The 14,086-nt window shown below is 46.9% G+C and overlaps 2 protein-coding genes across 2 annotated transcripts; both read right to left on the reverse strand.

Moving 5' to 3' along the window:
* Nucleotides 1-612: 612 nt before the first annotated feature.
* LOC138785256 (zona pellucida sperm-binding protein 3-like) lies at nt 613-6,885 on the reverse strand. Its single transcript, XM_069961002.1, has 10 exons — nt 6,733-6,885; nt 6,177-6,295; nt 5,114-5,217; nt 4,859-5,036; nt 4,668-4,788; nt 3,996-4,087; nt 3,790-3,923; nt 3,237-3,440; nt 1,445-1,537; nt 613-716 (listed from the first exon to the last, which is right to left on the reverse strand). Exons 1-10 carry the CDS (start codon nt 6,883-6,885, stop codon nt 613-615), a joined length of 1,302 nt encoding a protein of 433 aa, XP_069817103.1.
* Nucleotides 6,886-10,940: 4,055 nt separating this feature from the next.
* On the reverse strand, nt 10,941-13,861 carry LOC138785261 (zona pellucida sperm-binding protein 3-like). The gene is made up of 8 exons (XM_069961016.1): nt 13,577-13,861; nt 13,012-13,130; nt 12,381-12,484; nt 12,128-12,305; nt 11,937-12,057; nt 11,581-11,672; nt 11,370-11,503; nt 10,941-11,182 (listed from the first exon to the last, which is right to left on the reverse strand). Exons 1-8 carry the CDS (start codon nt 13,727-13,729, stop codon nt 10,941-10,943), a joined length of 1,143 nt encoding a protein of 380 aa, XP_069817117.1. The 5' UTR covers nt 13,730-13,861.
* Nucleotides 13,862-14,086: the final 225 nt, after the last annotated feature.

Here is a 14,086-nt window from a genome sequence, read left to right on the forward strand (position 1 = left end):
GTGGGAGGCAGGGGGTACAGGGTGACCAGTCTTGGGTGGGGAGGGCGGCAGGGGTTACAGGGTGACCAGTCTGCAGTGGGGAGGGTGGCAGGAGGGTACAGGCTTACCAGTCTGGGGAGCAGGGGGTACAGGGTGACCAGTCTGGGATGGGGAAGGCAGCAGGGCTTACAGGGTGACCGGTTTGTAGTGGGGAGGGTGGCAGGAGGGTACAGCGTGACAAGTCTGGGGTGGGAGGCAGGGGGGTACAGGGTGACCAGTCTGCAGTGGGGAGGGCGGCAAGAGGGTACAGGGTGACCAGTCAGGTATGGGGAGCAGGGGGGTACACTAGAGCAATAACACAGAGAACAGGATTATGGGAGCAGTGTGGATGTGGCAAAGAAGCAGCGTTCCTTTGTTCTAGTTTGGTGATAAGTGGAGAAAGGCAGGAGAGTGCGGGAAACTCACCCGTCCTAATGCTTTCGTAGTCCCGCTGATGGCCGCCAGATGTCTTCCAGCTGCAACATCACGTACCCTGCTGCGTGATTGCCCGGTGTCCCACTACAGTCACTGATTGGCTAAGCAGACAACCACACAGTCGGGTACGTGTCATTGCATCTGTCAGCTGGACCGGCACTATGGGACAAGAGGATAGGCGAGTTTACTTTGCTCATTAGGAAGCTCCACCTTACGATTGACAGGTACAGACAGCAGGGCGCCTTTATTAAGGTATTTAGGCGCTAAATTTAAAATGGAAGAACTTGAAAAATATACAGTGATCACAGAGCTGCCCGATAACTAGAGCGTAACTAGAAAGAGCTGGGCCCCATAGCAAACCTTTGACTGGACCCCCCCACCATCCCACTGTTTGTTAGCCCTCCATCCAGTAGATATCAGACATCTCCCCCCAGGTAGATAGTGCCCCCATGGTAGACATCCCCCAGCATATATAGTGTCCTCTAAAATAGGCATCTAAACTAGTGTTCTACTCCCCCAGTACATAGTGTCCCCCATGGTAGGCACCTCCCCTAGTGTCCCCGGTGACAGGAATCTTTGTATCCCCCCCCCCTACATAGTGTACCCCAAAATAGGCATCTCCCCTAGTATCTTATCCCCCAGTACATAGTGTCCTCCAGGGTAGGCATCTCCCCTAGTGTCCCCGATGGTAGAAATCTCACTTTGGGGGGGAAACTTAGAGATTTATATGGTATCACTGGGTATACGCCGTACACATCCATCTGGGACACTCCGTGGTTGGGGGAGCTGCATTTCTTGGAAGCGTTTTCCACCTGGAGAGATGTGGGAATTAGGAGAGTAATGCAGCTGTATGATGGAAGAGAGTTGAAGCGCTTTGACCAATTACAAACCCAATTTTTTCTGGCCCACACTCAATTTTACAAATACCTACAATTGCGTCATGCATGTGACGCGGAGGGAGAATTGCTTGTGTCGGGGGTACAATATTTACCTATGAATACTGTAGGGGAGTCAGAATCCATTTCCTGTCTATACCATTGAGGGAAAAATGGGAGGCAGATGTTGGTCTTATGGAAGAAGGTCACTGGAAGGAAATAGTAGAAATAACACCTAAGGAATCTCACTTTTTGTGTCCCCCCCATACATTGTGTCCCCTAAAATAGGCATCGCCCCTAGTATCCTATCCCCCAGTACATAGTGTCCCCCATGGTAGGCATCTCCCTGGGTAGTATGACAACAGCTCAAGAGGCCCAGTGGGTTGCTGGGATGGGCCCCCTGATGTGGCAGGCCCCAAAGCAGCTGCTATGGGGGTAGTTACGCCCCTGACGATAATCACTCTTTATGGTTAATGATTAAAGATGAGCGAACTGTGTTCGGGTTCGAGTCAATCCAAACAATCGGCATTTGATTAGCAGTGGCTGCTGAACTTGGATAAAGCTCTAAGGTTGTCTGGAAAACATGGATACAGCCAATGACTATATCCATGTTTTCCAAATAGCCTTAGGGCTTTATCCAACTTCAGCAGCCACCGCTAATCAAATGCCGAAAGTTTGGGTTCGAATCAACTCGAGCATGCTCCAGGTTCACTCGTCTATATTAATGATGTTTACATGGTAATATGACATTATCTATCCCGTACTATGAACACCACGCTAGTTCTGCCATGGTTACATTGTGTGGGGTGAGCCCAAGCTTGGTGTGCATCCCGGGGCCTATAGGAAAGTTAATCCACCCCTACACCCAGAACATGACCAATTATTGAGCAAATCTGACATCAACTTTTGGAACCAAAAGGCCTCGGTCCATAGGGAAATTTCTGCATAGAAATTCACTCGAAGATTGTAATTTTTTTTAAAATGTGGATATGCTTAATCATTTACTTGGAGTAGATGATCTAACAGTCATGATGAGAAGTAGAGTATTAAGCTACGTCGAAAACTGCAGCAAAATAGAGACCATTAGAATGAGAAACCACGTCAGATGGAACATTCAGATGTATTTCTTTGGAATATTACAATATAATAAGTTCTTAAGCCCATTGGTTTCTACTTCACACAAAGTTTCCTAAAGTCATAACCTTGTGAATGGGGCAACAAATCCATCTATGATCCGTATGAGAAGGACTAGATCCACCATTTTGGTCCTAGCTGAGACGCTAAAGAGGGAAGTATTGAGGTGGATGAGTGTCAGGGCTTTATGGGAAAGTTGGAAAAATAGGCAACCCACAGCCCAGAATACCAAAATTTACAGCCAATGGATTATACAGAGGATATCAGTCAGCACTGTGCTTCAATAGACATCAAGACATCCCCCTACCCAGAAACAGATGAATGGTTGGGAACAGCATCTGCTAGGTCGTTAAGACCATCATATGGCTCTAACTAGATTATATATACACCATACTTTTATTGCAGGACAAAAAAGGAATACCAGTTTATGAACCCACCCATAAATATAACCTGGAATTAAGTGATCGTCTCTAGAATCACCTCAAAGTATAACTATTACCCAGAAGCACCAGGAACTACAGATCCCATATGACAAGGAACCTTTCCTTCCATATCTCAGTATAATCCCATAATATGCTGCAGCTCTATTACAAGTCAGTAGAGACAAATCTGCAGAACCTCTTCGACAGCACCATGTAGAAAGCAGAAGATATTAAGTCTACGTCATCCAACCCATTCATGCATTTCCCAACTCAAAGACTAAGACAAGGATTTATCAAAATGTGTTTATTTCTAAACAGATTCTTTAGCAGTAAATCTCCTCAGAAGACATACATTCTCCCACCACAGTAAGAGCAACAGCAACAACCACTGTGGTGACAGAGCCGATGGCCACCAGCACCCACAGCTGGAGAGGTTCCTGGCCTGCACCCATCCTGGAAGCTTGGGCAGTTCCTGCTCTGGACTCCTGGTTAGGCTTAACTCCAGTCACTAGAAGAGGACCCAGTGTGGCCTGGCCGTGTTCCTCCACCTGAGAACCTGTCAGAGGAAGCAATGTCACATTGAAGGCTACTGAATATTCACAGCTAAACTCAAACTGATCTGTGATTGTTACAGAAGTAGCCAACGCTACAAAAATTTGGCCACTTTCTTTGAGAGAGAACACTATTCTTGTCTCCAGTTCAGGTGCAGTTTGCAATTAAGCTACATTCACTTCAATAGAACCAGGCAGCAAACCCCCACCCTAGCTGGAGACAAGAGTGTGGCTCTCTGGAAGAAAGTGGCTATGTTTTTGTAGCGCTGGATAACCCCTTTAAAGACCACACATCTGAACAACCAGGAGTAGACTGGATTCTTCTAGCACTCAATGCAATGCATGGTTACTCACCAACATCTCTCTTCCCAAGTCCTCTCGGCCTCCCAAGGTACGAGCCCCATGCTGATCTGGGGCCTGTAGGAGCAGCACAGTTCCCGGTGGCACAGCACTGGCAGATCCCACTAGAACCTTCCACAGGTGACCAGCTAGAAAAGATTGATTATGAATAGAGTGCCCCAACAATTAACAATTCCTGGGTTCTCTATACAGGGTCTTACCTGCTGGAGGCCTTGTTGTAGGAGCAGGCCTTGTTCACTGGGTCAGGAGTCTGGTCAATGGCAGCAGCTCTCAGGGAACAGGTTATGTAGATCTAGGACAAAACAGCAGTGATTTCCAAAGACTCAGGCCAAAGCCTTCCATCATGGGACTCCAAGCTGCGGCCCTCCAGATATTGCACTACTACATTTCCTATCATGTCTGGACAGCCAAATCCAAGATTTTAGTTGCCTGGACATTGGACTAGAGGTTTTGCACCCGCTGGAGGGCTGCAATTTGGAGACCCATGCCTTACATAAAAGGACTAAGACACAGGTCATGGCTAGGGAATACCAAATTTACAGTACTAGTGAAACTTTACTAGCCTTTACTCAGCCTGCTGCCTCTGAACTCCGTGCTGCACCTCTCCAGGTGCGTGGAAAAGCTGGATACAGTCCTTGAAAGCCGGGAGGACTGGATCCAGAGTTTCAAGGCAGAGTTCGAAGTCAGCAGGCTGACGAACCATTCTAGACTAGCCAAGTGCTTCTCTAGTACTGTAAACTCTCGTATCCCTGGTCATATCCAATAGAGGTAACTATTGTTAGTTTATATATTGGCGGCTTACACGTAAATATGGTGAATCCAGGAACAATTTGAGCCGGTACTAAATTTGGTCATGGACTGTGGGTTCTTACCAGGGAGACTGCACTGTCTGTGAACCTGAAGGCATCCACTATAAAGCGAAGCGTGTCTGCTTGAGGTCTTGGAGAAACAAAGACTGAAGAAGAATCTTCTTGCATCCCGTCCATCAAGCACCTAGAGGACAGATTAGCTGTAGACAATAGGTTCCTTGAAGGCTTGGACAGTATTGATGGGAGTAACTCACCCATTGTTAGAGATGATCTCATAGCGAGGAGTGGAGGTCACATCTGGGGTAATGGTGGCCACACAACTGTCCACAAACAGGATCATCGGGGCATGGTTCTGAGTGTCCAGAGAGGCTTCTATGTAGAACATGTCACCAAGCTGGAAGACCAGTGATGGACTGGGAGCGCTCCAGTCAGCTAGAGAGAAGATATTGGTGTATTAGTATAGGCCAGGAGACTCAGAACCAACCACCTAGTACTAGAAAGCTTCTTACCAGTCATGAGACGCAAGGAGAAGGCCAGCCGCTCTTCTGAGGTCACTGTGCTGCTGAATGGGATCCATGTTGGCTTGATGGCCTTACTGCTCACATTACCATGCCTACGCAAGAAAGGTTTATAAATGAAGCTATTGAATCCATGCATTGTGTAGGTATACGGGCCTCAGCCTAATGCTAGCTCTACCCTATTGAAGATTTGTGCAAGTTAAGCCCCCGTTATACAAAGCTATTATTGGCCATACTTAGAAGATTCCCGGCCAGAAATCATGGTGTAATGAGATATTAGAACATGTTCAGCCGTTAAGGTGATAGTGGTCTTTATGTTGAAATGACACTATCATATCAGCAATGGTCCAAGGCATATCCCCAACCTTAGTGGGCAGCCCAAACAATCCAAAGATCGTTCGGGCCACCTCTCCTGCTGCTGTGTAATAGCACAGGCAGCATGTGGAAAACAGTAAGCAAACACACGTGTATCAGTGGTTGCATCTGTGACTCCAGTGTTCTGTCATGTATGTGAGGGAAAAAAAATAAAATAGTCACAGACTCACATTTAAAACTGATCTCATTAAAAACAGTATCTCTGACAATGCATAGGCTGATCCGTGTAAGCCTCTGAACCCTCAGTCTGTTTTGAAGCAACAACCCACAAAGGATGGTCATGACTAAGACTCACCCACAACTACACAAGTGTCTTACGTCTATGTATTTCACCCAGAGATGCTGGGGTCATCAGGAGAGACTTGTGTAGTTGTTGGTGGGCCAGATTCACAACCATTCTTGGTCTGTTTTGGTGTAACAATCCACAAAGAGGATTCAGAGGTATACACCGACTGGCCTCTGACTTGTCACATACAGTTTTTAATGAGATTACTAAAAGATATAGTCAGCGCTCACTTTCCCCTCATGTCATGTAAACCCACTTACACTTAAGGAGACTCAAGACTGGATTAGTGCAGACAATAAAAACTACTTTTGTAGGACTAGTAATATATGCTGAAGACTGCACACACATTGTGCAGATGTTACAGTATGGAGCACACCATGGGTATAGTCTCACCGTGGGTAGTAACAATGGATGGGAACCACAGCAGAGTTGAACCTGGTGATAGGCACATTTCTGGGGGAGCTGGGGGTGTAGCGCAGGTTAACACTATAGATCAGCCAGTCAGGAGTCATCTGGAAGTAGGGAGACCAGAATAAGGTTACATTATAACACAAGTGTCCATTTCATATAGTGGGAGTTGTAGTTACTACATAGGGGAAACAGGAGACCAAGAAAGGGCAGGAAACTATTATATAACCTAGAGGATCACAGCTATACTACTGAAGAAACTAAAAACATAAGAAACGTAGAAGTCCAAGTGACCATATCAAGCATCTCATCAGTGGAGACATCATAGACTTACAGACAGATCTGTCATTGGGTGAGATGGGGAACATACACAGCTTAACGTACGAGATGCGGCCATCACTGGCACATAGTAAGAATGGCAGAGTTATCACATACTACAAGTGGCCAGTAGGAGATTCCATGATGTATAGACAGAACAGAATCAATATGGAGGATCATAGTACACAACCATAAGCTTCACAGGGTTCCTCCCATCACTCACCTCTAAGCTGCTCCCACAGTCTTGGAGATCAGCTTCAAACATCACATTGGGGTCAGTAGTCTGAGCTCCAGAGGGGCAGGAACCCAGGGACAGGTCTGAGGGCCTCACCAGCTTACCATTACCATAGAAGTCTCTCTTCACCATCACCACCATCTTGTCCTCACCACACTGCACACTGATAGGGGAGGATGAGGGTTGTAGTGCAAGCTGTCGGGACTGATACCCTGCTTCATGACTCCTGGAGCCCCATCCGTATACAGGCTGAAGACTTCTCGGAGACCCAACACCAGAGACTGAGTGAGACTGAGACCAAGGGTTTGCTCTAGGAGAGCCCAGTCTAGAGGCAGATTGTCCAAGTCCTCTAGAAGATCCCCATCCAGCCTGGTTACTCCTCAACCAAGTGTCATACTGGCGCCAGGGTCTAACCGAGGAGCTGCTAAAGCCTGGTCCATAGAGCAGAACCACTAAGAGCCAACTCCACCTGATCCACAGCTCCATCCTGACTGCAGGACAAGTCACACAAGGAGAGGATGGAGGAGGCTGAGCTTTATACCCATCACACGGCCATCCTCCACCTGCTGCCTTATTACACTCAGCTGGCCCCCCCCCCCCCCCCCCCCCCCCATCTGATGAGGAGACAGCCATGAGGAGGAGTCATACTAGGAGCTGCTTTCATTTGTCTTGCCAGGCCCTGTTCACACTGGGCAAATTTATCAAGGGCTTTGCGCATATATTTTTGTGAATAAATGTTTTTTTTCCCACCCATTTTTGGTCTAAATTTTATTTATGAGCCATTATTCGACTGGGGAATATATTTTTTAATCTGCCTGGTTTGAGTTTTCACCTAAAAATTTGCACCTAATTTATCATTTGCGACTTTTTAAAAGGGGCACAAACAGGCGCAGGCCTATGTCTGGTCAATACCAGGAGAATTTTTTACTTTTTGCAATAGTTTGTGACTTTTTTGCACCTTTTTTTACTTAGATGCAGTCACTAAGGCAGTGCTACATGGTAATTAGAGATGAGCGAACCTGGAGCATGCTGGAGTCGATCCGAACCTGAACTTTCGGCATTTGATTAGCAGGGGCTGCTGAAGTTGGATAAAGCCCTAAGGCTATGTGGAAATCATGGATATAGTCATTGGCTGTATCCATGTTTTCCAGACAACCTTAGAGCTTTATCCAACTTCAGCAGCCCCAGCTAATCAAATGCCGATAGTTCGGGTTCGGATCGACTCGAACCCGAACCCAGTTCGCTCATCTCTAATGGTAATAAATCAGTCACAAGATACTGGAACACTGGATACTGGAAATATCCACCAACCCTCATAAGAAGAGTCACACACATTAGACTCCTTAGTAAATGTCCCCCTGTGATTTTGTCCTGCATTTCATGTATACATTTTTTAGGGGGAGGGGAGGAAGGGGGGCAGGAGGGAAAAAGGTGACTAGCCTTGGGCGGGGAAGGTGTTAGTGGGTACAGAGTGACCAATCTGGGGTGGGGAGGGTGGCAGGGGTTACATGGTGACCAGTCTATAGTGGGGAGGGTGGCAGGAGGGTACAGGGTGACCAGTCTGGGGTGGGGAGCAGAGGGGTACACTAGAGCAATCACATAGAGAACAGGATTATGGGAGTAGTTTGGATGTGGCAAAGAAGCAGTGTTCCTTTGGTCTAGTTTGGTGTCTAAATAAATTTTGGTGATCAGTGTCTGTATTTATGGGAATATTATTTTGAATTAATGGGGGGGGGGGGTACATTATTTTATTCTTAAAGGAGAAGTCCCACCAAATTCAAAAACATGGAGAAAGGCAGGAGAGTGTGTGAAACCCACCCGTTTTAGTGCCTCCGCAGTCCCGCTGATGGCCGCCAGATGTCATTTTCTGGCTCTTTCAGCTGTAACATCCCGTACCTGGCTGCGTAACTGCCTGCTCAACCAGTTAGTGATTGGGTCCATGTCCCACTACAGTCACTGATTGGCTAAGCAGACAGTCACTCTGGGGTATGTGACATTGCAGCTGGAAAAGCGGCTGTCAGCTGGAGCGGCACTATGGGACACAAGGATAGGCGAGTTTACTTTGCTTATTAGGAAGCTCCGTCTTATGATTGACAGGTACAGACAACAGGGAGCAAAGACGATGGTGCCTTTATTAAGGTATTTAGGCGCTAAATTTAAAATGGAAGAACATTAGAAAAATATACAGTGATTAGAGATGAGCGAACCTGCCGAGGTTCAGGTTCGTAGCCATAGGCTGTATCCCAGTTTTCTAGGCGGTCCTCAGGCTTTATCCACCCTCTCCACGGAGCGGGCAGACAGCGGGAATCAGAGGCCGAGAGTTTATGTTTATACGAACCCGAACCTCGGCAAGTTCGCTCATCTCTAACAGTGATCAGAGCTCCCCGATAATCAGGGGTGTAGGGCTGAGCCCCATAGCAAACCTTTGACTACCCCCCCCCCCATCCCACTGTAGGTAATCCCCCTGTTTGTTAACCCTCTGCCCAGTAGATATCATATGTTAGACATCTCGCCTTGTATCCCCCCCAGGTAGATAGTGCCCCCATGGTAGACATCCCCCCATAGTGTCTTCTAAAATAGGCATCTCAACTAGTGTCCCTATGGTAGGCATCTCCCCTAGTGTCCCCTATTGTAGGCATGCCCCTGGAATCCCCCAAAATAGGCATCTCCCCTTGCATCCTACCCCACAGTACATAGTGTCCCCCCATGGTAGGCATCTCCCCTAGTGTCCCCAGTGATAGGAACCTCACTTTGTATCCCCTAAAATAGGCATCTCCCTAGTATCCTCTTCCCCAGTACATAGTGTCCCCCATGGTAGGCATCTCCCTGGGTAGTATTACAACAGCTCAAAAGGCCCGGTGGGTTGCAGTGATGGGCCCCCTGATGCGTCAGGCCCCATAGCAGCTGCTATGGTGGTAGTTACGCCCCTGCTGATAATCATTTATGGTTAGTGATGGTTACATGGTAATATAACATTATCTATCCTGTACTATGAACACCACGCTAGTACTGCCATGGGCATATTGTGTGTGGTGAGCCAAAGCTTGGTGTGCAGCCCGGGGCCTATCGAAAAGTTACTCTGCCCCTGCACCCAGAACTTGACCAATCATTGAGCAAATCTGCCATTACATTTTGGAACCAAAAGGCCTTGGTCCATGGGGAAATTTCTGCATAGTGTCTTATTTTAAAACATGAATATGCTCCAACATTTACTTGGAGTAAATGATCTAACAGTCATGATAAGTAGAGGAATAAGCTGCATCAAAAACTGCAGCAAAATAGAGACCATTAGAATGAGAAACCACGGCAGATGGGACATCCAGAGATATTTCTTTGGAATACAAGTTGATATACAATAGAAAAAGTTCTAGGACCATTGGTTTCTAGCAGGATTCCACTTTACTCAGAAGTTTCCTAAAGACACACAAGTTTTAACCTTGGATTTGCTGCCCCATTCACATCTATGGTTCGTATGGGAAGGACTAGATCCACCATTTTGGTCCTAGCTGAGATGCAAATGAGGGAAGTATTGGAGGAGGATGAGGGCCAGGGTTTTATGGGCAAAGTGGAAAAGTAGGCAACACACAGCCCAGAATGCCAATATTAACAGCCGATGGATTATACAGAAAACAGTAGTCTGCACTGTGCTTCAATAGACATCAAGACAGCCTCCTAACCAGAAACAGATGAATAGTTGGAAACACCATCTGCTAAAGGTCTTTGAGACCACCATATGGCTCTAACTCCCTATATATAGATCATACTTTTATTGCAGGACAAAAAGGAATACAAGTTTGTCAACCCACCCATAAATATAACCTGGAATTAAGTGATTCTCTCTAGAATCACCTCAAAGTGTAATTGTTACCCACAACCACCAGGAACTACAGATCCCAAGTGACCAAGAACCTCTTCTTCCATGTCCCATAAAATCCTGTAGCTCTAAGTTAGTAGACAGAACCCGGTCTCTGAATTGTAATAGAGCTGCAGCATTTTATGGGATTACATTGAAGGAAAGGATCTTTGTCATATGGAATCTGTTACCCAGAGCCACCAGGAATTACAATCTCCCCCATAGCATCAGATAGACCAGCACCATAAAGAAAGCAGAAGATATTAAGAGTACACCATCCAACCCATTCATGCATTTCCAAATTCAAAGACTAACACAAGGATTTTTCAAAATGTGTTTATTTCTACACAGATTCTTTAGTAGTAAACCTTCTCAGAAGACATTTTCCCACCACAGTAAGAGCAACAACAACAACCACTGTGGTGACAGATCCAATGGCCACCAGCACCCACAGCTGGAGAGGTTCCTGGCCTGCACCCATCCTGGAAGCTTGGGCGGTTCCTTCTCTGGACTCCTGGTTAGGCTTAGCTCCAGTCACTAGAAGAGGACCCAGTGTGGCCTGGCCGTGCTCCTCCACCTTTGAGCCTGTCAGAAGAAACACATTGAGCTGAGCTGTAAACAGTCAGTAGTCTCCAAACTGATCTGTGGTTGTTACAAAAGTGGCTTCACTAGGATCTCACAACATCTACGTGTTATGGCTTAACAGGTAAATCTAAGTGACCAGGAGTAGACTGGCTTCTTCTAACACTCGATACAATACATGGTTACTCACCAACATCTCGCTTCCCAAGTCCTCTCGGCCTCCCAAGGTATGAGCCCCATGCTGATCTGGGGCCTGTAGGAGCAGCACAGTTCCCGGTGGCACAGCACTGGCAGATCCCACTAGGGCCTTCTACAGGTGACCAGCTAGAAGAGATTATAAAGATCAATAGAGTGCCAAAAACCACTGACATAATTCCTTGGTTCTCTACAAAAGTTTTAACCTGCTGGATGCCTTGTTGTAGGAGCAGGCCTTGTTCACTGGATCAGGGGTCTGGTCAATGGCAGCAGCTCTCAGAGAACAGGTGATATAGATCTAGGACAACACAAATGAGAGGTCAATTTCCCCAAGACTCGTGCCCACCTCCAAAATACAACTTTTGCAAAAAAAAAAAAAAAAAAGCTTACATAGGAGGGACAAGAAAGACATTGTTATATCCAGTAAAGGCAACCAGTGTTGGTAGTTTCTTGATATTGGGGCTTTCAAGTAAATATGATGAACCTAGGAGCCATTTAAGCTGAACCTAGGAGCCATTTAAGCTGGTTCAGACTCTGGTGATGCTGGACTGGGGGTTCTTACCAGAGAGACGGCGCTGTCCGTGAACCTGAAGGCATCCACTATGAAGCGAAGCGTGTCTGCTTGAGGTCTTGGAGAAACAAAGACTGAAGAGGAATCATCTTGCATCCCGTCCATCAAGCACCTAGAGGACAGATGAGCTGTAGACAATAGGTTCCTTGAAGACTTGGACAGTATTGATGGGAGTAACTCACCCATTGTTAGAGATGATCTCATAGCGAGGAGTGGAGGTCACATCTGGGGTAATGGTGGCCACACAACTGTCCACAAACAGGATCATCGGGGCATGGTTCTGAGTGTCCAGAGAGGCTTCTATGTAGAACATGTCACCAAGCTGGAAGACCAGTGATGGACTGGGAGCACTCCAGTCCGCTGGAGAGAAGATACTGGAGGATAAGTATTGGCCAAGAGACTGAACCACCAACCTAGTACTAGAAAGCTTCTTACCAGTCATGAGACGCAAGGAGAAGGCCAGTCGCTCTTCTGAGGTCACGGTACTGCTGAATGGGATCCATGTTGGCTTGATGGCCTTACTGCTCACATTACCATGTCTATACAAGAAAATATTTACAAATGAAAGACATTGAATCCATGCATTATGTGGATTTAGTTAGACAGACCTCTACTGCCAGCCCTAGGAACACCAGTACTGTCCCACCATATAGCAAGAGGCATGCACACTGACAGGGTTGGACAATACATTTCTTTGAGTTCGTGAAGACAATAGAGACTACTCTTCTCATGACCATCCAAGTAGACAGCCTGGTAATATACAGAAGCTCATTAAAGGGGTTATCCAGCGCTACAAAAACATGGCCACTTTCTTCCAGAGACAGCACTGCTCTTCTCTCCAGCTTGGGCTGGGTTTTGCTGCTCAGTTTCATTGAAGTAAATGGAGCTTAATTACCAACCACAGCTGAACTGGAGACAAGAGTAGTGTCTCAGAAAGTGGCCATGTTTTTGTAGCACTGGATAACCCCTTTAAAGACTGCTGCGGCCATACTGATTGGCCACCAGTACTTTGCACACATATTGTGCAGATGTTACAGCATGGAGCACAACATGGGTATAGGCTCACCGCGGGTAGTAACAATGGATGGGAACCACAGCAGAGTTGAACCTGATAATGGGCACATTTCTGGGGGAGCTGGGGGTGTAGAGCAGGTTAACGCTGTAGATCAGCCAGTCTGGAGTTATCTGGAAGTAGAGATATCACAGTAAGGTTACACTATAACACAAGTGTCCATTTCATATAGTGGGAGTTGTAGTTACTACATAGGGAGAAACAGGAAACCAAGAAAGGGCAGGAATCTATAAACAGGACAGGATCACAGCTATACTACTTGAGAAGTCATTAAGACATAAGACTACTGGAGGTCCAAGTGATCATAAAGATTATATCAAGCATCTCATCAGTGGGGACATCATAGACTTACAGATCGGTCATTGGGTGAGATGGGGGGGGAACATACGCAGCTTAACGTACAAGATGCGGCCATCACTGGCACATAGTAAGAATGGCAGAGTTATCACATACTACAGATGGCCAGTAGGAGAGTCCATGATGTATAGACAGAACAGAATCAATATGGAGGATCATAGTACACAACCATAAGCTTCACAGGGTTCCTCCCATCACTCACCTCTAAGCTGCTCCCACAGTCTTGGAGATCAGCTTCAAACATCACATTGGGGTCAGTAGTCTGAGCTCCAGGGGGGCAGGAACCCAGGGACAGGTCTGAGGGCCTCACCAGCTTACCATTACCATAGAAGTCTCTCTTCACCATCACCACCATCTTGTCCTCACCACACTGCACACTGATAGGGGAGGATGAGGGTTGTAGTGCAAGCTGTCGGGACTGATACTCTGCTCCATGACTCCTGGAGCCCCATCCGTATACAGGCTGAAGACTTCTCGGAGACCCAACACCAGAGACTGATTGAGACTGAGACCAAGGGTTTGCTCTAGGAGAGCCCAGTCTAGAGGAAGATTGTCCAAGTCCTCTAGAAGACCCCCATCCAGCCTGGTTACTCCTCCACCAAGTGTCATACTGGCGCCGGGGTCTAACCGAGGAGCTGCTAAAGCCTGGTCCATAGAGCAGAACCACTAAGAGCCAACTCCACCTGATCCACAGCTCCATCCTGACTGCAGA

This window comes from Dendropsophus ebraccatus, chromosome 1 (assembly GCF_027789765.1).
Source record: "Dendropsophus ebraccatus isolate aDenEbr1 chromosome 1, aDenEbr1.pat, whole genome shotgun sequence".
NCBI lineage: Eukaryota > Metazoa > Chordata > Amphibia > Anura > Hylidae > Dendropsophus > Dendropsophus ebraccatus.

Excerpts from the sequence above, each read along its gene's own strand:
- LOC138785256 (XM_069961002.1), bottom strand. The coding sequence starts at position 6,885 with ATGGTGGTGATGGTGAAGAGAGACTTCTATGGTAATGGTAAGCTGGTG. Across the intron at positions 4,088-4,667 it reads CAGACAGTGCAGTCTCCCTG|ATCTACATAACCTGTTCCCT; the intron begins GTAAGAACCCAC and ends GTTTTGTCCTAG. Across the intron at positions 3,924-3,995 it reads TACAACAAGGCCTCCAGCAG|CTGGTCACCTGTGGAAGGTT; the intron begins GTAAGACCCTGT and ends AATCTTTTCTAG.
- LOC138785261 (XM_069961016.1), bottom strand. The coding sequence starts at position 13,729 with ATGGTGGTGATGGTGAAGAGAGACTTCTATGGTAATGGTAAGCTGGTG. Across the intron at positions 13,131-13,576 it reads ACTGTGGGAGCAGCTTAGAG|ATAACTCCAGACTGGCTGAT; the intron begins GTGAGTGATGGG and ends CTCTACTTCCAG. Across the intron at positions 12,485-13,011 it reads ATCCATTGTTACTACCCGCG|ACATGGTAATGTGAGCAGTA; the intron begins GTGAGCCTATAC and ends TTTCTTGTATAG.